This window comes from Lepeophtheirus salmonis, chromosome 7 (assembly GCF_016086655.4).
Source record: "Lepeophtheirus salmonis chromosome 7, UVic_Lsal_1.4, whole genome shotgun sequence".
NCBI lineage: Eukaryota > Metazoa > Arthropoda > Copepoda > Siphonostomatoida > Caligidae > Lepeophtheirus > Lepeophtheirus salmonis.
In genome coordinates this window covers 7,013,728-7,039,181 of record NC_052137.2, presented here as the reverse complement: position 1 = coordinate 7,039,181, position 25,454 = coordinate 7,013,728, and the positions used below count along the sequence as shown (strand labels likewise).

The 25,454-nt window shown below is 32.2% G+C and overlaps 1 protein-coding gene across 1 annotated transcript in view; it reads right to left on the bottom strand.

Annotated features, from left to right (window-relative positions):
• The window catches only part of Trpm (transient receptor potential cation channel, subfamily M), a 118,343-nt gene that overhangs the window by 43,960 nt on the left and 48,929 nt on the right, over window positions 1-25,454 (bottom strand). Inside the window, 3 exon segments of the mRNA XM_071890125.1 lie at window positions 1,490-1,598; window positions 15,073-15,343; window positions 16,506-16,770. Of these exon segments, the coding sequence (XP_071746226.1) occupies window positions 1,490-1,598; window positions 15,073-15,343; window positions 16,506-16,770 (645 nt within the window).

Here is a 25,454-nt window from a genome sequence, read left to right as displayed (position 1 = left end):
TCCACAACAGGCAGAAAGACAGGTGGCTGACACTGGAGGTGAACAACGTAGAGATCAGCTCCTAGAAACAGCCACAGCAAGTCATGGTATTGGTCAACATGGCCAGTGATGGGAAACGATGCTTGCCATTTCCTTTGGGTACGGACAAAAATTGCAAAACTTTTTCCCAGGCTGAAGGAAAATTATCCATCTGGGAATAATATATTTCATGAAAAAGGTGTACCCCTTCAAACAGTGAGAAAATTGGATTGTCTAATGACCAACTCTTCCTCAAATTTTTGGTTAAGAACTATTGGCACCTAGCAACCATCCAGGAGAAGTTGGCTAAGTTGGCTAAGTATCCTGAGCTCAAAATCGCGGATGCTTGTAGCAGGATCCGTCTCTGTGTCCAGGGTCCCGTCGGCGCAAACGGATCATAATATAATATTTTAAAAAAGAAAATAGTCATGCACTTCTATTTTTTTGTTTCAGCTTAAAATTGATCAAATATACTATTGTAAATGAATAACAGCACGTAGTCTCTTTAACTAAAGAAAAGAGCCATTTACAGATGTTACAAGTTTAAACAGTGCCAAGGAGACACTTCAGTAATTTTATTGAAGAAACCCTACAAGATTAAACAACTTGACCTTAATCCTTAGATATCGTGTTTTTTTTTAAGTTTTGTATATATCAACATAAGTTGTACTTACAGGTATACAGTGTTGTCCAAAAGTCTTGAACCACTAAGATTTGTCACTTAATGTTTTGGCAGTAATAAATCCTATCTGCGATTTGATTGGTTGTAACGCAATCTGAGTGAAATCCTTCTATCCTGCTATAAAACCAAAGTGATAAGAGTTGTTTTAATTAGTCGAGATGCATCATCTTTTCAAAGCAGTAGAAGATTTCTATTGCGCTGGTTGATCACTCTACCAAATATTTTAGATTTTTAAACTTTTAATTAGTCTTATTTTTTGTTAAATATAAGAGCTTTAAATATTAATGGGAAGTCAAAAATGAACACCCAGGGTCAGCTAACAATCTGGAAAACGTCTGAAAGGTTAAAAGAAAAATTTATAGGGCCCCCCTACAAATCAATGGCTAAAATAACAAAGAAAATCAATGTGCCGGAGAGAGTATATTGTGTTTTCACTTGAGAAGAAATGAGACCAACGTAACGAGAGAATATTCGCTTCCACATCAAAAAGCCTCTAATCTTATGAATTGTTCCAAAGGCAGTTAATCATCGATCCCTTATGGTTCGTACATGGGTTTTAATTAAAGAAGAAAAGCTCCCCTAAGTTTTTATACAAGAGGGTCACCTTATGAAGACGAGTGAGTATATTTCACATGCTTTGGACCCTATAAGCATTTTTTTGTTATATTCAAAAGTATGCCATTTTAGAAGTGTTTAAATAAATTATTATTGAGTAAGGAAGAACAAATACTTGAGGAAACAAATATATCTTTTGTCAAATGACATATCAAAAAAGAAAAAAAATCTTACCGTGAGTGTGGCATGGTATGGACAGGATTTTCCTTTTTTCGACCAATTAATTCACGTCGATTTTCGAGAATACCCCAAGGTGCAATTCCAATTGAGACAACACGATCACCTATTTAGAAAAAAATGGTACATTAATCTTTGATATAAAGTAGGGCTGTTTAATTATATTTCGAATAACGTATTGCTTGTGAAGTTGAGGATCAAAGTATTTTTTTATCCCTTCAATTGGATAGTTATAAAGTGAGTTTTCAATGCAAGCAACTGATAATTGCAATAGTAGCTCTTATGTCCATTGATAATAAAAAATTATATTTTTAGTGAGCACCTGCAATGGAGAAAATAAGTGTTTGATCCCTTGTAGATTTTGTTTGTTTGCAAATGAACGATCTATAATTTTAATAGTAGTTTTATTTTACAGTGAGAGACATCATAAAAACAAATATAGTCTTTGCTGGGGAAATATGCTATTTATAACACCAAGGACACCCTCCCTTCCGTCAACCATGGGGTGGAAACATTATCTCTTGGCTGTGTTTCTCTACTAATGGGAAATGACGACTATATTGCAACGAATAATTTTAACAATTTAATTAAATTAACATCACCTTTCTCTGACAAGTATTTGGCGACAACCTCCTTCCCTCAGGGCAGGGCACTGAAAGGGGGTAAATAGGTATTCCCCCACGACAATTATAAAATACATACGACTATTGCAACAAAAGAGTACCTCAAGAAGAATCACATTAAGGTCATGGAGAGGCCCAACCCGTCTCCGTAAATCATTATTATTATTTTAATGTTCCTTTAATGGGTCAGATGGAATTGCACTGATTAAGTATAAGCCAACATTATAGTATTACATTTACTCCATCTGATCTAGGAATCTTCTGGGAAGTCCGTATATATAAAGTATATTTCCTTTTCTAGGAACGAACGGCACGCGAACCTCCACGCAATAAGTTCAAGAGAATAATTTCTCCAGAGCACTTTTTTCATTGAGCTACATCGTTCCATATGACATTAATTCCATAGAAATCTTTATGATTGGACAAACCTACAAAATTGGCAGAGAATCGTATTTAATTGACCCCCACTGTATATGATAATGGCCAACTAATATCAACGACGTTTTCTTCAGCTGCTCGATAACGGTCTTATCAATAAATTATTTGAATACAAAAATTATTTGCTATTCAAAAAACTTTGTCTAATTGTATCAGGACAGACTACTTAACAAAAATATCCCTCAAAATTGTTCCAATCTCAAAAGAACTTTTGTTCCCGGAGAGTAAGTTTCAAAGAAAAACGGATTCAAAAGTGCGTAAGGTGAGCTTTCATAACTCTGGTCCGTCTGACGATACAAAGCGTATAATTTTAAAACATACCAATGGGCAATTTATTTTCAAGCACATTGAATATTATAATCTTGAAAAATCAACAATCCCCCTTTTCAAATAAAGAGGTTCTGTCATTTTAAATTGTATAATTTTAAAGAATTGTTGAGGTTTGAATATCATGTAGAGTTCTTAGAAAAACATTTTCATTCCTATACGTGTTATGTCGAGTGTTCGCTATTTTTTAAAGCTGACCAAATTTAAAATTATCATGGATTGTGACATGTGTCTAGGTGTTGGTAATGCCCTCCTAATTTTTTTTTTTTTTTTCTGTACCATCAAAAACTGTTAGCCTCGATCCCGTCAATGTTGCAGTGTTCCGGGAGTACTTCAAAATGAGATCAAATTAAAAGAAGAAAAAAATCTTATTACAATTAAGGCATAATAAAAGAAAAACTTATTTGATAATTTTTTTGAATTTGTTTGTAATTTTTTTGACTTTATTATGCTGACGGTTTTGTATGCAAGAAATCATTAAGTAACTATTGACGGTATACAAATATAATTAGGTAATTATGTATTTTCTATTTATTCAACTATTTATATAATAAAAATTTTTCAAGAACAAGATACAAATGGTCATACGTATACATAGTTTTTAAATCTGTAAATAATCAGTAAATTAATTCATGAAATCAGACTTTTGAGATTTGTTATTCAATTTTGATCTTGAGTGATTTGAAACAATTAAATTTTTGGGTCTTTTCTCTTGATCATATGTTTTCTAGGATTCTTTTGTTGTTGATGCTACGTATCTTTCAACGTTTTGAGAATTGCACAGAATAACTGGTAGAGATAATCTTCACCTTGTGCACATTTTAACAATTCATTTTTTGTTGTGTCAAATATTAGAGGAGTTTAAGTTTAGTAATTTTCAGGATTTGCATTCAAGTTAATTAAATCTAAGTAATTAGTTAGATGTAAATTTAGAAATTTTTTTGTAGGAAAAAATTGACTGACTTGACCTTTTTTTTCTTTTTTTACGATCTTCTAATATGATGTGAACTGGTTTGAATCGAACAAAGAACGTATAAAGACATTTTCTGGATATGCAAAGCAGTAATGTGTCTTAAATAAGGTCGATTTTTTCATTTCTTTTTTGAGAGTTGAGATATTGCTTTGTTTGATTTATTGTAAATAAAAATTGTTTCGATCCGTGTTTGATGTGAGGGAATCTTTTATATGAAGGAACGTAGTACCATAGGCATTTAAAATCATTGTAAGAAGTCTTTTAAGTTTCACTGGTGGATTTTTTGAATATATAATCTTTAAAGGGTAAAAACAGTATTAACCCATCTCGCATCTGGTACTGTTCCAAGATGTTTTTCAAAAAAATTTCAGATACATAATGTGGCCCCTTTTGTACAATCTAATAGATCAGGACAAAGTACTATTGATCTCTGCTCAAACATTAATATAAATATTCATCTATGTCTGGTACACTTCCTTTGATAGCCACAAATGTTAAAGTGTACGTTTTATAGGAAAAGTTTGAAATTTGAGAGCTGTATAAGATTTTGCCCCTTTTATTTTCGTTTCATAGTATTTAAATAATTTTTTAAGTCAGTTTATTCATGTGAAGAAAACAAATAAACAACATCAAAAACAAAGATTTAACAACTAAGAATATTTATGTTCATTTGTATCTTGTTCTTGAAAACATTTAATTATATAAATAGCTGAATAAATACAAAAATCTAGAATTATTTATCTATATTTTTATACCGTCAATAGTTACTTCATGAATTTTAACTTACAAAATCAACTACATAATAAAGTCAAAAAAATTACTAACAAATTAAAAAAAAAAAAAAAAAAAAGTTTTTCTTTTCTTATGCCTTAATTTTAATTCGATTTTTTTTCCTTTTTTTAATTTGATCTCATTTAAAAGTACATTCAGAACGCTGGAACTTTGACCAGATGGAGGTTAATGGTTTTTGATGGCACAGAAAAAAAATTAAGGGGTAATTACCCACACCTAAACACATCTCACGATCCATGATAATTTTGAATTTGGTCAACTTTAAAAAACAGCGAACACTAGTATTTCGTCGTCCAATAGATTTGCAAACTCGCCGTTACTAAATAGGTCTAAGTTAATTATTGAGTTCTAGTAATTTTTTTTTTTTTTTCATGTGCATTGTTTCAATTTGAACAAAATCGGACAAAAAATGAATTAACAGGAATCAAAAAGGCAAAGGGTTTCGGATATTCTCAACGCGGATGTTGATCCAAAAAGAATTTCAGGCATTATCAGCGTGACCGTGAAGACAGTCCGGAACATCAATGTGGCCAAGGGGAATGGGAAAGGAGTCAAAAGGAAGGCAAGAAGTGAAGGAAAGGCTTTGAAGCGAGATAAAACATTTATTAAGTACTTGGAAGCCAAGATCAAGGAAGAACCAACAACATTAATACTCTGATTGGCTGACGAGTTCAACGTGGATGAGATCACCATCACGAGGGCAATTTATGATGACCTTGGCCTTAAGAGATTTGTAAGGACTCAAGACATCTCCTTACCGACAGGATGAAGGTCTTAAGGCTTGAGAGATGTAAAAAGTCCTTGATTACTTGAAGAGTATTCTGTCGACTGTGAAGATCTTCTCAGACAAGAAAATCTTCACAGTCGACCATGTTTTGAACCGCAGAAACGACAGATTTATAGTGGCAACATCTGAGGAAGTCCAGGGCAACTTCAGGACAAAACATCCGGAACAAATAAAGTGATTAGTGGCGTGGCCTCTGATGGGAAGAAAATGGATGCCTTGATATTCAAGCCCAATGAGAAAATCGGGGATAAGACCTACTATAAGGTCCTGAATTGGAAAATCTTACCCTGGCTGAAGGCTAACTATCCTGAAAACAAATATTTGTGGACCCAAGACGGTGCCCTAAGCCATAGGCCTTGAAGACACAGAACTTCTGTAAGAATTAATTTGCTGACTTCTGGGACAAGAACATCTGGCCCTTTTCCAGTCTTGATCTCAATCACCTCAAGTTCAGTGTGTGTCTTAGAAAACAAGGTTGGGAAAACTTTATACATATATGCGCAGGAGCTCAAGGCCAGCATCAAGAAACAATGTGTCAACATGTCCGCCGATTATATTTTGGAAACCTACGCCAAGTTCCGACCTCTTGTGGAGGCTGTGATACAGGCTGGAGGTAGCCATATTGAATAATTATTGCCAATATTGATTGCTCAAAGTTTTTTCAATAATATTTTTCATTATACTTTTCTAATAAAAAAATTATTAAAGTTTTGGTTTTGCTTCTTAATCACCAAAACTTTTGCACTCTGTACAACGATGATAAATTGACAGATTTTATTGAAAAGGCCGTATCGGGACCAATATCAATCTCTTAAATCAATTGAAGGCTCCAAACCATCATTCAAATCCTTGGGTATCTTAAAATATCCCACAAATTTGAATAATAATCCTATAATTGAATCAAATATGTCAATAAAATATTGGACTGTATATATATATATGAAGAAAAATATTAATTGAGATTTGACCGACCCTTTGATTTTTGTTCAAGATTGATTTTAATGTTGACACACCACATATTTAACTTATTTCATGTGATTTTTAATTTTTTTAAAGAATGAACTTGACATTTAATTATAGTAATATGACATATAAAAACTTTTTCACAAAGCAATTTCAATACTTTTTGATAATTTTAATTTGACTAACAAAAAGTAAATCCCTTATTTTTGTAATATAGAAAACTTACCTTAGTTTAGTTAGTTACACCATGGGATTATATCTGTAGAAAGCTAAAGAAATATTATCTCGTGAATAGCAATGTATAAATTGTAACCTTTGAAGCATTTGATTATAAATATGTTAAAATATCTTTGTTTAACATATGCTAATACTTTTTCGTCTCTATGCAAATATTCATAATATATATAAAAAGGTCATGCCAAAAAAGAATAAATATATTTGCAGATGATTCATGTTACAATTATCTGTAAAGGGGATTTATAATACTCACATTTTAAAAGATAAAATGATTTAATATTAGCCACACATTAAAATCATTCAGTGGTCATCAATTAATGATTGATTATTCATTTGATAATGAAAATGCTTCAAAAGTAGGCTAGAAACCGTTATTAGAGCCTTTGTCAATAAAATCATGACATCTACCAAAGGTTTCCGCAAGGGATGGGCTGGACATGACCTGTCCAAACTAAGGAATTTTTACTTTTTACAAGAAAATGTAATATTTAATTTATTTTTTTCAAGAAATGTAATATTTGAATTTTTTTGCAAATAGCTGTGAATTTTTGAAATTATTTTTCAATAAAAAAATAAATATTCAAAATTTAATTTTTTTTGTAAAGAGTTGTGAATTATTAAAAAATTTCAAAAAAAAAAAATTTCGTGTACAACTGTGGATTTTTGAAAAAAAATTCCAAAAAATTTAATTTTTGAAAAAAAAATTTCGTGTACAACTGTGGATTTTTGAAAAAAAATTCCAAAAAATTTAATTTTTGGAAAAAAAAAATTTCGTGTACAACTGTAGATTTTTGAAAAAAAATTCCAAAAAATTTAATTTTTTGGAAAAAAAATTAAAAAAATGAAATATTGAAAAACTCCCCTGATTGCCCAGTAAATCATACCTTTACTTCGAAAAAACAAACAAAAGTATAAGTTGTACTTTGTTGACGACTGTTGATAATTGGATTTTGTGAGTGAATATTATTCGCATTTCTTTTTTTTAAAAGAATTTCTGTAGTAAAAGTTTCTCCTCCAAAAACAAACACAACTTGATAATTAAAGAATCAGGGAAGATAATTAATTAATGTGCACTTAAAACTTGATGATTGATAATTGCACCAATTTTGCAAAGAAGTAGTGAAAAATAAGACTCCAATATGCATTTTTATAAAAAAAAAGAATAAAATATCTTATCTATAAGAAACATTAATAACACATATTCACAATACTAAAACTATACACAAATAATTTTGCATGTATACCACTTTTGAGCTGGGACAGGCTAAGACTGTGGTATCAATTTTGGCTGAGTTCATATAAGGGGGGTATGATATACCCAAAATCTGTTTTAGGGGGTTATATTATTTATCAATAAGTGCTTGGAGTTTCAAAAGCAACTATACAAATTTCTACGTTTTCTAAATTTATTCAAAATCAAAAAAGTTATGGCTTAAAAAATAAATATATGAAAATAATAGCAATTTCGTTTATTTCAGGTGCAAAAAAATGAACTTCCAATAAAATATGGGATTAGTAAAAGGAATAAAATTTGTGGAAATTTGTCTGGAGATTAGTTTGCATATACATTTGCCAAATAAAAATTGATGTTTAACTAAAATATCTGTCATTTTCCGAATAATTTTTTAATTTTTATCATTTTTTTCTCTTTTTTTCTTTCCACTTTTTCATCAAACGTTAATTTTCAGTTTTTTAAGAAAAAATGACACAAGAGGATGCTTTTTGCGCCAAAAATGCCTTTGCAATATCTTGATAGTAGTATTTTCAATTTCCGGATCATTTTTTTCCAAAATTTTTGCAATATTTTGCAAGTACGCAAAAAGTAAGTATTGGTAGGTTTGTGTTTCTTCTACAATTCCAATAAATGCTATAACTATTTTTTTGCAGAATTAGTGCAAAAAGTTTTTTGAAATTTTCTTTGTAAATTTCGATTTGGGAATTTTTTGAAGTAAATAAAAAATGAACTTCTCATCTAAACAATTTTTTAGATGCATATATGTTGTTATGTTATTTCAAGTTTATAATGCATTCTTTATATATATATATATATTCATAACAATAACTACTAAGGTTACATGAGGCAATAATATGAGTTTTTTTTTGGGGGGGGGGGAGTTGCGATAATGAGACTTTGTAGATATCCTTACTTATCCGGATTGATTGTGTGAAGAATCCAAGCGAATTAAAATTATAAGGATCTTTTTAGACAAGAACGAAACATTCATTTTTTTTAATTTTCTCAACTAATTTGACCATTTTCAATGAGTTTTCCCTTTCACTCCTATGCCCGAGCAATGCCGGTTAATCCTTAGCTAAATAATCTATGTGCTATAGTCATCTGTGACCAGTATTTTGTCGGTCCTTATTTAGGAATGAAGACTATAGTTCCATCCCCATATCAGTCCTAAAACTTATAAAGTTCGGCCCTTGACGGCGTCATCCAACTTTATTTCTTCTTTTTTAAAAACAGTTCTAGTACTGAATCCCAATGAATCGACAGTCATGAGGGCCTGCACCAAAGACTGATAGGGCTGGATTTAAGACTGAACTGCACCAAATAAATAAGGACTGATAAGGATTTCTCATTATAGCAGTAATCCTCTTTAAAAAAAATGAATGCAAGTCTTGCATATGTAGTCCGGATTCATTCTAATCCAGGCCTTATTTAAAGGTGCATGTATGAACCCCACACCCCATTTGCTCCTTACATGCCGCATTCATCTCAGCATGCAGCCAGAATGAATAGTCAAGGGCGCTCGCATCTGGGCTATAGTTTTCTCCCAGAAATGGATTTTTTGGTCAACAATGATTGGATAATTTTGGCCGTCTGTGCAGAAACTCCATTCTTCTGGAAGACAATATTAACTTTAGGGAACTTTTTTGCCACCTAAGAAAGCAATTTGTCTTGAAGTACTTCAATGTAGTCATTAGCATTCAGCCTCTAGCCCCAAATGAACGAAATAAGAGGTGCCATAATCTCATTTGATGTCGAAAAGCCACAGCGATACATGTTTTTTTTGTGTGTGTTGCATATGATTTTCTCGCCAATTACGACGGACATAAACTGGGCTTACATCAAATGCTTTTTCATATAAAAAAAAAACTTATACTCTTCTAGGTGGCGCAGATTCAAGCTCATTGATCAGTCATTTGCAACGTCGGATATTGTCTCTTTCATGCTGTTTGTAAGCATAGGTCCCTCCAACATAACCAAGGGTGTACCATCAACTTTTGCAACTGTTTAAATAAGTGCAATGTAAGAGACTCCAAGATACTTGGCTGATTATTGGAGATTCCAATAAGCCTTGAAATTTCAGTTGGAGTGTGACCCTCACGAACGAATGTTGAGACGTTATGTATTGTTTCTCTCTTTAATGTATCAGCGCTTTACATTCAGACTTGTCCGACACGCAAATTGTTCTGTCCGAGGGATTAATACAGATTATATACTGTCTGAACAGACAGGTGGTCTCAATTCATGTAAACTATGTTTGTTTTGTCATGAGACACAGTTGTATTATCGTTTAGTAATTAAATTCTACTTTATTTATACAGAATTTGAGAAATTTACATTTTGAATAAAGTTTGACATATGTTTATAGATATTCAAACTAATTTATTAAATAAAAGCTTTTATTTCATACTCATCGTATAAAAGTACTATGAAATTGAATATGTTAACAGTGTACCTTATGTACAATAAATCGTAAATGTGTAGATTTCAAGCTCCCACCTGGTATGTATTCTAACACATAAAAGAGTTTGCGCCTCATTAAAAAGGGTCTGATACCCCCATTTCCAAGAATATTACATCAATTTATAAAGCTCTTCCATGTACTTGGGAAATAAATGCTATTAAGATTAAAGGTAGATATATAGAACCCCCTAATATATTTACATGTATCGGTATATCCTTCATAACAGATATAAAATACGTCAATTTTAATCCTTCATTAAACATACACTAAAAAAATATATATTTTAAAAATAATAGGAGTATTTAAGAACTCACAAACGACGTCAAAAGAGATCATCTATATTAATAAAGCAAAATTTGTCTGTTTGCAAGTATGTACTACACTCTAGGCTAACTATAATAACATCAACACTTGCTGCCTACATTTTAATATAATGTTCCATTAATGGAATTAGGGCTATTTATGATGTGACCAAGAGATTCAAATTGAGCAATCAATTATATTGATAAAATTTGAGTGAATTGAGCCAGGGTTTTTTTTGTTTGTTTTTTGTTTCAAAAAATGTTGCTTTTTGGGGGGAAAAAGTGTTTAAAAATTAACATTGATTCAACGTAAGAGCCATCTAGCGACTAAAAATTATCGAGTAACAATGAGGATTTATTATGGAGTTATTAGGGTATGATCAGCGTTGGACGTAACGCGTTACTGTAATATATTACATTAGGTAGTAACGGAGTAACACGCTACTAAATATATTACGGTAATATAATTACAGTTACTGAATCCGGTAACGCGCGTTACAATCCGAGCTGTCTAACAGGCGAGCTGTTATCGAGCAAACAATACAGGCGCAACAGAGGAGAAGAAACGGTTTTAAATCAACAGAAAAAGAAGACGATTTGGTTTGGAGATTTCAATATAGCAAAAACGAAGGATAATTCAATACTCACACTATTTCCTATATATCAGAGAAAAAGACAAGAACCTCACAGTAAGGTGACCTTTATGTGATGGTGGGAAGCCTGGTAATAAGTAACTTATTATTTATTACTCTATACAGAAGGTAATATTGTAAAGAACCGTATTACTTTCAAATGCAAGAACTAAAAATATGAAATATATTACATTTTGGAAGTAACTTGCCCAACACTGGGTAAGATATTGTTTGACAGCTATGAATGTAAGTAATCTAATAAAACGTCATGAACTGTTCTCCTCAAAAACAGTACACAAATTGTCAGGGTCACGAGTTTTCAGTTTTTATCTCATATAATGCTTACTATTTAAAACTCTAGCGACATATTAGGATAACACGGCTTTTTTGTCAGCTATCGATGTTTCTACTTCTTTTTCCATAATAAATATTTTTAAAATGTCGATTGGTTGAATTAGAATGAGCCCTTGTTAACAGTATGAACCCTTCTGTTCCATTATTGAAAAAATTATTGTGATAATTCAAATAACTGTGAAAAATCGACCGATCGAGTCTTTTAACTATCAACTGTTTTCGGGCCTTTTCATACCCAGTTTCGTTACAGATGTAAGACTGCATGATATGATAAAGGTAGCGACGCGATAAGCAGATGCATAAACTACAAAACACTGGGATGTCCATTGATATCTAGACTCTTACAAATTCAATATTTAGTAAAGGTTCAGTGATTGAAATTAATTTATATTTTGATATATTAAAGCATAAACAATAAGTTACAAACTTAAAAACCAGAGTTTATGTACAAGGCAAGAAAAGGGCCCGTAACGTGGTCGTTGAATTTCCATTTGGACGCTCCAAGCAATGGGCGTCTCCAGGACCACCATCTACGCCGTGAGTAAGTCTGAAACGCTGGAGAGGAAGATGGGCTCTGCCAAAAAGGACCAACTGGATCCCCAGGAGTTAAAGAAAACAGCCACAGCCAATCCCCTCAAGTCAATGTGGGTCCATGCAAGAGATGTCGGGTTTTTACACCAGACTATTGTTCGGGCTATCAAAAAAGTGGAGGAAAGTCCCTTGTGAGGGTGGAGAGGCCACTTTTGACACCATTCATGAAAGAAAACCCATGTCATCAATCTGCAAAACTCATTTGAACGAGACTTTTGAGTTCATTAAAACTATTTATTCACTCTTTTGCCCCGAGGCTCTCAAAGCCACTGTCCACCAGTACTGGGACGCCATGAAAGGGGACTACCTCCAAAGCGGATGCAAGTCCTTCCGCCATGCTTGGCAGACATCATTATCGCTAAGGGCCCCTACATTAATGATTAAGAGAACTCAGACATACATCTTTATTTTTGTTGAAATTTTAATTTTAATCAATGAATTATTAAATCTAGTTGATGTTTAAATTTAAAGTCTTTTGATTTAATGAATCACTCTGTAGTAGTGAACAAAAATAACAACATTCATCAATCCATTGAATTGGCAAAGCTACAGAAAAAAAATCCACAATAAGACTGATATTTGTTTTTGTTTATTGTTCTTTAAGGTTAGTTAAAGTTAATACTAACATGCAAGTATGATAATGGCAAAGCCATTGATTTATATACATTAATAATTGTAGCATATTTGAAAGAAATGACATTAATGCTATTAACAAAATACATTTATTAAATATGTATTACACGTGAATCTTCTTGAAAAAAAGTATTGCAACAAACAGATAAAAACCCCTTAGCCCATACATAATTTTATAGCCAAGGGATGCAACATTTAAGTACTACTCAAATACATATGTATTGGAAATGATTGTTTAAATACTTTAATCCTTATATCAAGGACTTGCATTCATTCATAAAACTGCTTTCTTTTCCTTAAATATATGTAATATGAAATTAATTCTTTTTAGCAAAATAGTTAAAAGATAAACAGCATCAGGGGCGCGTCCACGAGGGCTGTAGCCCCCCTCCCAAATGAAATAAATTGTTCTTTCTCACTAAAAAATTTAATTTTTCAAATTTTTTATGAATAGTAAAGGATTTATGAAAATTTTTCTCCTAAAAATTTCATAAATGTGGTTTTTTTGTCAAAAAAAATATATTTAAAACTAAAATTTTAAAATTTTTTTTTTTCAAAAAAAATTAATTTTTTTCTAAATAGCTTTGGAGTTTTGAAATTTTTATTGAAATAATTTAATTTTATGAGAAAGGCTTTAGATTTTCGAACTTTCGTTTGAAAAAATTTAATTTTATGCAAATAGTAATGGATTTTTTGAGTTTTTTTTGCTATGGATTTTTGAAATAAAAAAAAATAATTTTTCAAATTTGTCTTCAAAACATGATACTTGTTAGATTTTGTATAAACCATCCGAGTTCAGAATTAATTTTAATTTCTTAATTTCCCTACTCTACTAATGTATAAAAAATATGCCCATATACAATTTTATTTCCATATTGTTGATAGTACATTAGCTATTACGATGGAGAGAATAAGATATTTACTCTCTAATTACCCCACTTTTCTTGTTCCTAATCGATAAAAAAAAATTGTACAAGTGTAGCCATTTTTAGGGAGTGTCAGTACATATTACTATGATTAAATTTAGAAATGAATGTTGATAATTGACATCAAGTAGTATTCAATGCAAGTGTTAAGTCATTTTTTTTATTTTATTCTAAAAGCAATTTGATGGAGTTTATTTTAGATTTATTGGAAATTGGTCCTTTTTATATAGATAAAAAAAAAGATGGCGTATCCTTCTATTATGATGCAATTTATGACGTGAGTGAAAATTCTGTAAATATAATCTGTATATAGATCAAATAAAATTTGTGTGTTTAATTTTTTTTTTTTTTTTTTTCAATACCCAAAACACAAAAAACACAGAAACTATTTTTGGATCTCAAGGAGACTAGATAGGGGTTGACTTATAATTCAAAAAGTGAGTGGCGTCTCAAAAAATAACTATATGAGCCAAGACTTTTCTAAATTTATTCAAAAACAAAAAGTCATAGGCAAAAAAAAAAGTATGTACAATTTCGTTTTTTTTTAGGTGGAAAAAAATTGAATTTCAATGTAATATTTGATTCGTAGATTAAATAAAATTTGTCTGTAAATTACTTTGCATATAAATTTGACGCATGAAAATTGATATTTAACTGTAATATCTGTCATTTTCTGAATATTTTTCCAATTTGTTTCTCTTTTTTTCATCAAACGTCAATTTTCAATTTTTAAGAAGAAATGCCACAAAACGATGTATTTTGGACACACAGTTCATATTTAAATTGTTAATTTCTGGAACATTTTATCAAAAAAATCAACCAGTTATCAATGTTTATTTTTTCGACGACATTATTCTTTTTATCGATTTTTATTTTCACAAGAAAGGAAAAAAAATTTAAGTATTTTTTGTATATTTCTTTACAATCCCAATAAATTGTATTTACTACTTTTTTAGGCAAAATTAATTGTAAACATTTTTTTTGCAATTGTCTTCATGGATTTTGATTTGAAAATTTTTCGACAGAAGTATGAGATGGACTTATCATCTAAATAAATTTTTTCATGCAATTATATTTGTATGTTATTTGAAGTTTACAACACAATTTTTTTTTAAATTCATAACAATATATTTTATATAAGCATATAATATACAAGCGCTCTATTATAATGCTCGCCCGCTCCGAAGGTGTCTAAACATTAAGAAAAAATAACATTGACCGTTGTTGTTGTGATTTCCCGCTCCCTCCTTGGCCTGAGCAACGCGGGCTAACACTTTACTAGTATACAATAAAAGACACAATACCTTTAATGCGTGGAGATTTTTCGGTAATAAGGGCATCTCCAACATGTTTTGTGACCCCATTATTCGTTCCACCAGTAAAAATCCATGCTCCTGACGTTTTAGCTGCTTTGAGCAGACCTTTTCGTAGAGTTCTTTTAAGCTTGGGCTGAAGATCAAAATTTGCCTTTCCTCCATTGACACTAATCAGTAGCTTTGGTTTCTCCAGTCCCCACTCTCGAAGTAGGAGAGCCAAAACAAGATCTGATTTTGTATCATAGCCGAGTCGAATATACTGAAATAATTCAAATTAGAAAAAATTAGTCAATCATTCAGAGCGAGCAAAGTATTAACTAGAAGCGCTCAAGATTCATGAGCAAGACCCCACTCAATTAAAATTTTTGGTGACGGAAAAAGAGATCTAGAACACGCAGCTGACAACATTTTGCCGAAAAAATATAATATATATATATTTGATAATGCTTCATTTATACTTGCTCGTAAGAAATTATTCCCTTGAACTAAATCTGTGAAGCTTCGTGCACTGGTAGTTCCTAGAGAAGGAAATATTCATTCTTCAAAGAAGATTCCTAGGTCAGATAGACTAATAGTAATACCAAAATGCTTACTAATACTTAATCAGTGCAACTTCATCTGACCAATTAAAGGGAAATTAATAATCAAATAAATAAATAAAAAATTATTTGCTGCGAATTGTAATGATAATTAGTTATCGACTCCGTGATTCTAAAGATGGATTTTGTCATTAAACAAGCATCTTATGCTAAATAAGAAGCACAAGTACCTCCAAAAAGTAATCCAAAAAAATTTGCTAAAGAAATTTAAATATTCACAACAAAATCTACTGTGTATTTTGGAGTCGTATTTATCGGGTAATTATAAAGTTTTTTGTTCCAATAGCGGTTCGAGTCAACTATTGAAGGATCCTCTTAATAAAATGACTTAATTAAAGATTACAATTCGTGACTAATAACTATAGTTTCATCTTCTTAAAATAGAATAAATTAAATAGTGTTGCAGCATTAATTATGATGAAATATATCCATTATTTTTTTCGACAGAGTGGTAATTCAGCAAACTGTTTGCGAAACGAAAAAAAATCCATGCCCAGCTCATTTGAAAGAAAATGTCAAAAAAAAAAAAAAAAACCTCAGAGCTCGATCTCAAAATGGGGCAGTGAGCAGCCCTAATACTTTGAGAGTAGTGTGGTGTTAGCCCTTATTTATTCAATCTAGTCCAGTCCATTCTTTGGACTGTCGGTCCTTCGGACTGTCAGTACTAGAACTGACAGAAAGAAAAAAAGTTGATCGAAGTCATTTTTAAGTTTTAGGACTAATGTGCAGGACTGAACCCAGATTATTGAATTTGACGAGACTGTAGTCTTCAGTCCTCAATAAGAACTAATATAAAACTATTTGAGAGTAAAAGTGACGTACTTGGGCTTTATTGGTCTGTGCGCCCCCACGGAAATCTATATAGCCATAGGCATCCGTAGGGAAAGAGACTGTGTGCTTTGCAGGGTTCCAATGTTCTTCAACTGTGTTAGGATAGCTTGAGGAATCATCACGGGATGAGGTAAGAGACTCTGGAAGATTTGTCGTTGCTATTGAGGCCCTTGTTACGACTGTGGTAAGGGGTGGTGGAGAAGTGGCTTTGAATGAATAGTCCATGTGAGAGTGAACGGAGGAGCCGCAGCAACATCTTTAAAATAAAAATAAAAATATTATACAATATGATCATAGCTATAAAACATAGTCACATAACGAATTAGCCTAAGAACATTTATTTTACAACAATAAAAAATTATGTGCAAGATGTATCTTTTGAGATAGCTGAGATTATAGATAAAGAAGTATATATAGAGGCAACAAGATACACAAATGATTTAGTAAAGATATCACCTGACACATAGACGTCACGTGTATCAGATTAAATTAACAAGTGAATAACTTCATTGATATAATCATCGACAATTACTACTTGGTAGGGGCTGTATCCTCCCCCCACTATTCAGGAATTATTACTTCTTACTGAAAATTTCAAACGTTGTAATTTAGTTTAATTTTCCTAATTTTTCTCCAAAAATTAAACTTTTTTATCACCAGCTATAATAGATTTTTGAAACTTTAAAAAAAAAAAAAATTAATTCCTTGACAATACCTATGGATACACAATTTTTTTTTCGAAAAACAAAAAAATTATTTGAAATTAGTGCACCTTAGTCTACAAAAAATTATTCACGTAGCCAATCATATTTGGGCAAAGATGAATCACGTGATCAACGTGTCACCATTAGTTTAACATATTATATTATTAGTCAAATCTCATCATCCCAAATATAAGTTTGGGAAAAAGTAATTTCGTATTCCCCGCCGTTTTTTTAACCTAGTATATCTTGTTCATTATTGGTCAAATAATGATCATACGATAAGGTGTGATAAAGGTGTACGTGTATATTACAAACACTATAGGGAAAATATTGAGCGTGGCCGGTTCAGTCATGAAATATCGTGTGTCGAGTTTTGAAGTTTCAAAGGATGAAATTTGACATATTTTACATTTTTACTACCTGAGAGGGAAAAAAGTGTCGAAAGGGAACAAGAAAATTTGACATGTATAAGGGGCCACCAATACTCTTTCGGTTCGTTTTGCACAATAGTGATTCAAACAATCTTTTTCCTCCACTCAATTTTGCCCTCCACTATGAACAACTCGACCGTTTGAAGTTGGCGATCGAAAGAAGCAGCCATCATTGGTGTATCTCCAATAGGGGCAAGGGCTTCTACAGAAGGGGCATTATGAAGTTGGATTCTCCTTGGCAATAAGTTATCAAACAGAACAGAGCTTACTTGGCTTAAATCGGATAATTGTAACTAGTGTTGTATCGGTCCTTATTTAGGACCGTGGTGCAGTCCAGTACCATTTGTCTGTCCTTGACGCAGGTAAAATAGATCCCTCGTGACGTCAAGAAGGGAGTTTTTTTTTTTAAATTATTCCGTTATAAAATAGAATAAATTATATAAGAAGGTAATTTAATTGTTTTGTATTATGTTATAATGAAAAAAATAACACTTTTTTCAACATATGTGCTATAATCTTAATACATATTTCATATATCTCATTTACCTAAATAAACCATGGATATTTTTATGAACAATTACAAGGACCGAGAGTTAAGAACAAATCCCAAATACCAATGGTCCTAAGGACCGATAGGACCGGTCATAAGACTGGACTGGACAAAATAAATAAGGACCGAATCCACAATAATAGTAAACCTCCTTATAAAGCATTGAAATAGAGCCAAATATACGAAATTTCTTTTTCCCATTATAAATGTAAAAATCTCTTAACTGATTATATTTAATATAGTTTTATACTTAAGTATACTTGATATGTGTAAAATTGGATTTACACATAAAAAAATGATTAAATAGGCACTCAAAATTGATTAGCATATATACATATATTGTAATGTATATCCACAAGTGTAAATGTAGACAGGATTTAAAACGATTTATTCATGCACCAATGCCCAAATAAAATTAACTATTTAAATATATTGATTATATGAGTTATAGGATCTTTCCATTTGAAAACTAGGAATATTGTTATTAAAAAAAAGGACTACTTATTAAAGATTTGTTATTTTAAACGTTCTCAATTGTCTCTGACCTCATCCCATCCCCCTACAAACCGGTTTTATTACAAACTAATGGAAAGTAAGTCTGGTACGAATGTCACTCCCCTACGTCAGTTGCTTATAATGCTTCTGGTATAGTCGTATGTGTAAATGAATAAAGACCAAATTATTGAATTGTAAACTAATATTATTGCATTTATTATAACTGTCTTGTACAAAAAAATAGAATAATAAGACAAAAGAAAAGGAACTGAAGGAGGTACTACTCATATTAACCTGATTTTTGCACACTTTTGTATATTTTGTGCAATTTAAATGGTGAAATAGACAACGCCTTTTTAGTTAAAACAGTCTGGTTCACAACTCAATTCGTCCAAAAATTCAGAAAACGTAGCAATCATGATGTTAAGGACTCACTAACGATGATTTCCCGGATGAGACTGAAAGCGTCCGTAGTCTTGAGGAAAATAAACAAAACAAAAAGAGAAGAATCCCGCCAATCGATGAATGCGATCATTGACAGCATCAACGTAGCGTCCCATTCCACTGCTCATCGTGTCATCAATGAAGATCTACGGTATCACAACTATGTACATTGAAAGGGACAGCTTCTAACCCCGTCAAACAGGGGAAAAAAGGTCACCTGAACCAGGGTTTTAATCAAGCTCAAACAGAACCTTCCGGGAAATATCTGGTCTGGTTCTTCTCCGATGAGAAAAATTTCTATCAAACCCGGGAACATAAATCAAGGAACAATAGATAGTTCCCTTATAGCGTCCCTAAAATCATAAAGCCAAAGTACCACAACAAGTTATGATTCTTGGCGTTGTTAGCAGTGAAGGTCATCTTCAAACAGGGACTCATCAAAGACCTACATCAGATTTGCAGCAATCACACCTGCAAAGTAACACTTGATTATTTTCTTGAATGAGATGTAAGCTAACCCCGTGTTAATGGACTCCTAACTCGCCGGAATTGATCCCTCAAAACTATTCTGTCGGGAGCAATGTTAAACGCGTTTCCAATGAAGGTTCCCAGAGCACCAATAGATCCCTGAGAGCTGGTATAAGGAGGGCATTCTAGAATTTACCCACTGGTACAATTCCGGGGACGTTCTGCATAGGTATTGTCTCAACACTAATTCAAATGCTATCAGCTAAGATTATATCAGTCCATATTTATTTGGTCAAGTCCAGACTCAGGACTAATCTTTTGGACTGTCAGTACTAGAACTTATTTAAAAAGAAGAAGAAATGAAGGTGAGTGACGTCATCAAGGACAGAGGTTTATCAGTTTTAGGACTGAGATGTAGAACTAAACTGTACCGGAACGGGACTGAACTGGACGGGACTGCAGTGTTCAGTTCTAAACAAGAACTGATACATTAATTATTATCATATTATTATTAACCCTTCCATATTTACAATTTACTCCGCAAGAGGGTCACGAATTTGGAGAAGTGATTAAAAAGCTCAGAAATGGAATGGCTCAACCTTTTAAATGGAAATAAAGAACAATTGTAGAGCAGCAATAAGCGTCAAAGAAGCTGAAACCATAGACTTGTTGGATGGATTGAAAGAAAATTATTGTATTTATGATTTAAATAACTTCAGAATTTAATCAAACTTATCAATAGACAACATAATAATTAGAAATAAGTTCTTCCTTCATAATGAAAATACATACTCAGCCTAACTCGCTAATTCACTTCTTCCCATTTTTAATTCCTATTCAATATAAGTTCTCCCTTTTTCCGTTAGTACAATAATTCGTTTTTGGGATTTGTAATTTCTTTATGCATTTTTGAAAAGAAAAAAAACACACCTTACATTAAAAATACAAACTTAAAGACCCGGGGAATCCATCTTGTTTTATGAAAAAAATCAATTTATTAGCGAAAAAACAAACTTGCCATCCAGATTCCAGGAATCTTATCTTGTCATAATGAAACATAGCTTTACATACGTAGCTTAAAATTCTGAACAATTTTTATTTGATGTCTAAAGTTTGTATCTGTCTCCTTTTTTTAAATAAATGCCCTTCCCTCTGCGTTTTTATGAGGGGCATTGTTCATTTCACCTATTTAAAATATACTTTTTGAATTTTGATATGTTTCTACATTTTTTCTCATGCTTTTAGATGTGAGATGCTCGAAAATCATTTTTTAAGGGATCTAAGTATATCCTATAAAATGCCTTTTTTGATGATTGTGCGTAGTTCTGGGAGAAAAAGTATAGATAAAACATAGCATTGAATACCATAAAGGACATGAATAATACTTTTGACATATTTTATTATCCAAAAATCAAGAAGATCCAGTGAAATGAAGGTAAGGAGAAAACATCATGGTGCACAGACCGCAGAACCAAAAACTATTGCTGTAAATGCGTTATCAAATAGTCCTAAATGATCAGCAGTGTTGACTATTATTATTACCCATTTCATAATTTTTTTAGGGTAAGTTATTCGCAGTGTAAATCCCTTTTGCAAAGTCATTTGATTAATAAAAAGAAAAAGTTGCTAAACTAGTGAATTAATAACTTAATTCAATAACTTATTGTCGTAATTTTACGTTTTTAGTCATAGAAGTCAAAGAAAATATGTAGAATAATATACAACGTATATCATTCTGATTTTCAAATTGGTATTAGAAAAAATGTTTATTAATATGAAAATAAGCTAAGGGTATAACCTTTAAAAAATGTTTATCTATTTTCCGCAAAAAAATCTAAATAAAAGAGAACATCACATTGATAGAGGAGAGTACTGCGGTACCTGATGTTTCTCTATACCTTCATTTTGCTAGATAATTTTGATCCTTAGATAATAAACTATATAAAAAGTGTTATTCAAAAGTGGTTATATATATCTTATAAGTTTAGTAGAGTGTCTGATGTAACACGTGTAATATATTAATAAAGGTGTCCATCTCATATCAAGGATTTACAACTACACTCAGCTAAATTTCGAAAGCCTTCTAGAAAAAAGTATATAAGTGGCGGAATATTGATTATAAATACATATGATGTACTTTCAACCTTCAAAGATGATTTTAAATGCATCAATTTTGCATATATTCTGCTGTTTTTGAAAGGTTTAATTATGAGAAAAGATACATGGATTTGAAAGGCAAAATTTGACTTTTATGTGCGTATATAAAGATCTTAAGTATGTAAAAAGATAGAACATAATAAATAAAAAGTAATAAATAACTTTAATAATAATGCTATAGGCCAATATATACACATATATAGAAAGTGCACTCAAGTGCATACATTTGATAACAGAGAAGATATTACTCTCTTTAATGGCAAACTTTAAAGCCTTCATCAATTATGTGGATTCCCCATATCCTAATAACAATCCCCTATAGTGAAAAAACTCATATAAATCAATAATAATTAGCCAATAAGTTTTTACAGGTACATTCTAGAACACTTGCATAAAATATGACCTACTAAAGAGGTGAATAAAATATGTCATAGAAGGCGGGAGCGTCTTTTCTAGTTGGTATCTGAACAAGGGTTTCCTTTAATTTTCCAAATCTGTTATCATTATTACATTCTTTAGTATTAAATTATACTAATTTAAATATAATTATACCTAGAATATGTGGCCCAGTGTTTCCCAGGACATTAATTAAGGCTATTTTGTAACATAATAGATATATATACAGGGAGCGGGGATCAAATTATTGCCAAAATATTTTTCTACAAAAAACAAAACAAAATATACATTTTTTAACTTTTTTATTGAAAATCAAAACTATGACGAGCATATAGATATAGACTAGCCATTCATTTGATATAATCACCGTTGGCATCAATAACGGCCTCAATACGGCCTTTGAACCGGCCGCAGGCTCTTCTGACCATCTCATTGTCCATGTTGCCGAATACCTCCTTGATGGAGTCCATCAGGCTGGCCTTGGTGCTATGGGGATGTCTGTTGGTATGTCTCTCGACATAGCCCCAGACAAAATAGTCCAAAGGATTAAGGTCGGGAGAGTTAGGAGGACACAAATCCTTGGTTACGACGTCATAACAGTTCTCGGTTAACCACTGCTTGGAGATTTTGGACACATGGCAGGGTGCTGAGTCCTGTTGCCACACCCAGGGCCTGTCTCCGGCCACCCCTTGGATCCAGGGCAGAACCACCTTCTCCATAACATCCAGGTAGACCTCTGTATTGACCTTTAGACCCTTTTCAAATTAGTGGGGAGGCATAACATGACCTTTACTGCTGACCACCCCGAACACCATGACCATTGCAGGGAACTTGGTCTTCATTACCTTCCTCACATGGCTGGTGCAGGTGGCTATCCACCTGTTGTTCTGCTTGTTGACCTTCTGATCTGGACAGAAATTCTTTTCATCAGAGAAAAACCACAGCATCCCGGGCTGCTTTGGGTGCTTGAGCTTGATGAGCAATTTTGTTGAATTCATCAGCCTGTTGTCCTTTGCCTTCTGGGTCAAGATCTGGCCCAGGTGTCCTCTAGCTTCTTACGGATACGCTAAACAGTCAGTAAATTCACTCCTAAGGTTGAAGCAATCGTTGAATTGGAGATTTCACTTCCATTATTAACCAATGCCATGACTACGGTGGACCTCGAAAGCTCCTCGTTCCACTTATAGCTCTTTATCTCCTCATATGATGACGGCATGATGCTAACTGAACTACGTATCGTCAGCTGACGAGAATAGCTTTCCTATTTGGTAACCAGTTTTTTATTTGATAATGTCGTCTTCAAGTTATCAAGGTTTAAAGAAGGCAACAATTTGATCCCCGCTCCCTGTATTTATATAAAAGAATATCTTATTTACTTTATGATTATTTTTTTTTAAACACTTATGTGGCCCCTTTTGAGTCCAGATCTTAAGCCCCTTGACTACTTTGTGTAGGGTTATCTTGGATGAAGGTAAAACTTGTCAATATTTAAATTTGAAAGATCTCCGTGCCTTAATTCAGATGGAATGGGCGAACCTTTCCAAATATATGGTGCGTGCACCATGTGAAGCATTTCTATCACGTTTAAGAGAGATAAAGTCGATAAGGGAGGCAGTTATATTGAATAATTTATAGAAAATGAAATAAAATTTAATTAATTTTCTAACATATTTAGTTAGAGGGTTTTTCTGTACGATCAATCTATCACCCGATATATAAAATTTAAAAAGGTTTAAAACTTATGGTCATCTCAATATATGTTTTGAAATATAATTATTACACTTTCCTTGCAGTCATGCTATTTTAATAATACAAGGCTTATAGAAGTAATTCAGTTTCTATATCAAAATTATATAGCAGACACCTGATGTTAACAAGGAGTAAAGTTCATAAATACTCTTAGTATCGCTTCCACTCTCTTCTTGTTCTTGAAAAAGCCAGACCCTAATTATAACATTCAATTATTAAATAAGTAAAACAAAAAAATAAATATATATTTTTTAAATAAAATAAAAACCAATTGATATAAGACATATGCACGTTTGCCGGTGAGGGCTCTTTTTACAACTTTAATAATGATAACAGAAAGGAAATATTTCAATCCCAAACCTAAATCCTAAGATGGAAGGGAAAAAACCATTATATTTCCTAATTATATTCTTCGTTTTATATCAAAAGAACCTACAAAAAGGGATATTAAATATATATTTTTTTTTAAACGAATAAGATAAAAAAAACCACACTAATCCAGTAGGGTACACAACGGTATACCTACGTCCCACAGGAACAGGCATGGAACAAGCAAAACGAAACAACATCCTTATTTTGCTCCCCAAGAATATTGCCAGCCTGTTGGGGTAATTCTACTCCACTGTATATGCAGTTAGGGACAGGTTTGTGGTATCTGGCTCAACTTTAAGGCTTAAGGTCTATTGTTTGAATCATTCCAATTTATGTAATTTTTCGTCTCCATCTATATTGGCGCCCATCATCACCAGATCTGAATGCATTGGATTACATTATATGGACTATTATAGATAGGAAAGCTTGTTGAACTTCCCACTGGAATGGGGATAAACTGAAGGCTTCCATCATTGTAGACTAGGACATAATAGATTACGCCTACACCAAGAAGACTTGATCTATGTTCAAGATCCATGTTGATTTATTTAATAAAATTTCACATTTATATCTCTTATCTTTCTGTAGATATAAGATCAAAAATTGTTCTACTAGCATTCAGATTTCGGTTACACTCACTGTATAATATGCGAAGAAGTATTGAGGACGTATCTAAAGATAAATAAAACTCTTGATTTTAGAAGTAGGACATGGCTAAAGATAAGGTTGAGAGCCACTGCTTTAATCCATAGAATAGAAACGATAATCCAAAGGATATAAGGGGGGGGGGAGACCTCCAAAACAACTTAAATGCATTGAAAGAAAATTGTTAATTTAAAAAATGTAGAAAAATAAACCAATATTGGAAAAAGTATTACGAGGTATTTACTAGTGTTGAAACTCGGTCCAAGCTCGATTATTTTTTTCCATTCGGTCCGACATTCGGTTTGCGAATGTTGTGTAAATCCTTATTTATTCGGTCCAACTCAGTGCAGTCTAGTCTTATGACCGGTCTGATCAGTCCTTGGGATCGGTACTTCGGACTATATGTAATACAATAGATTTAAAAAAGAAAAGAAATAAAGTTGAGTTACGATATTCCAGATCAAACTTTATAAGTTATAGGACTGATATTCAGGACTGAACTAAATAAGCAATGACGCAACACTAATTG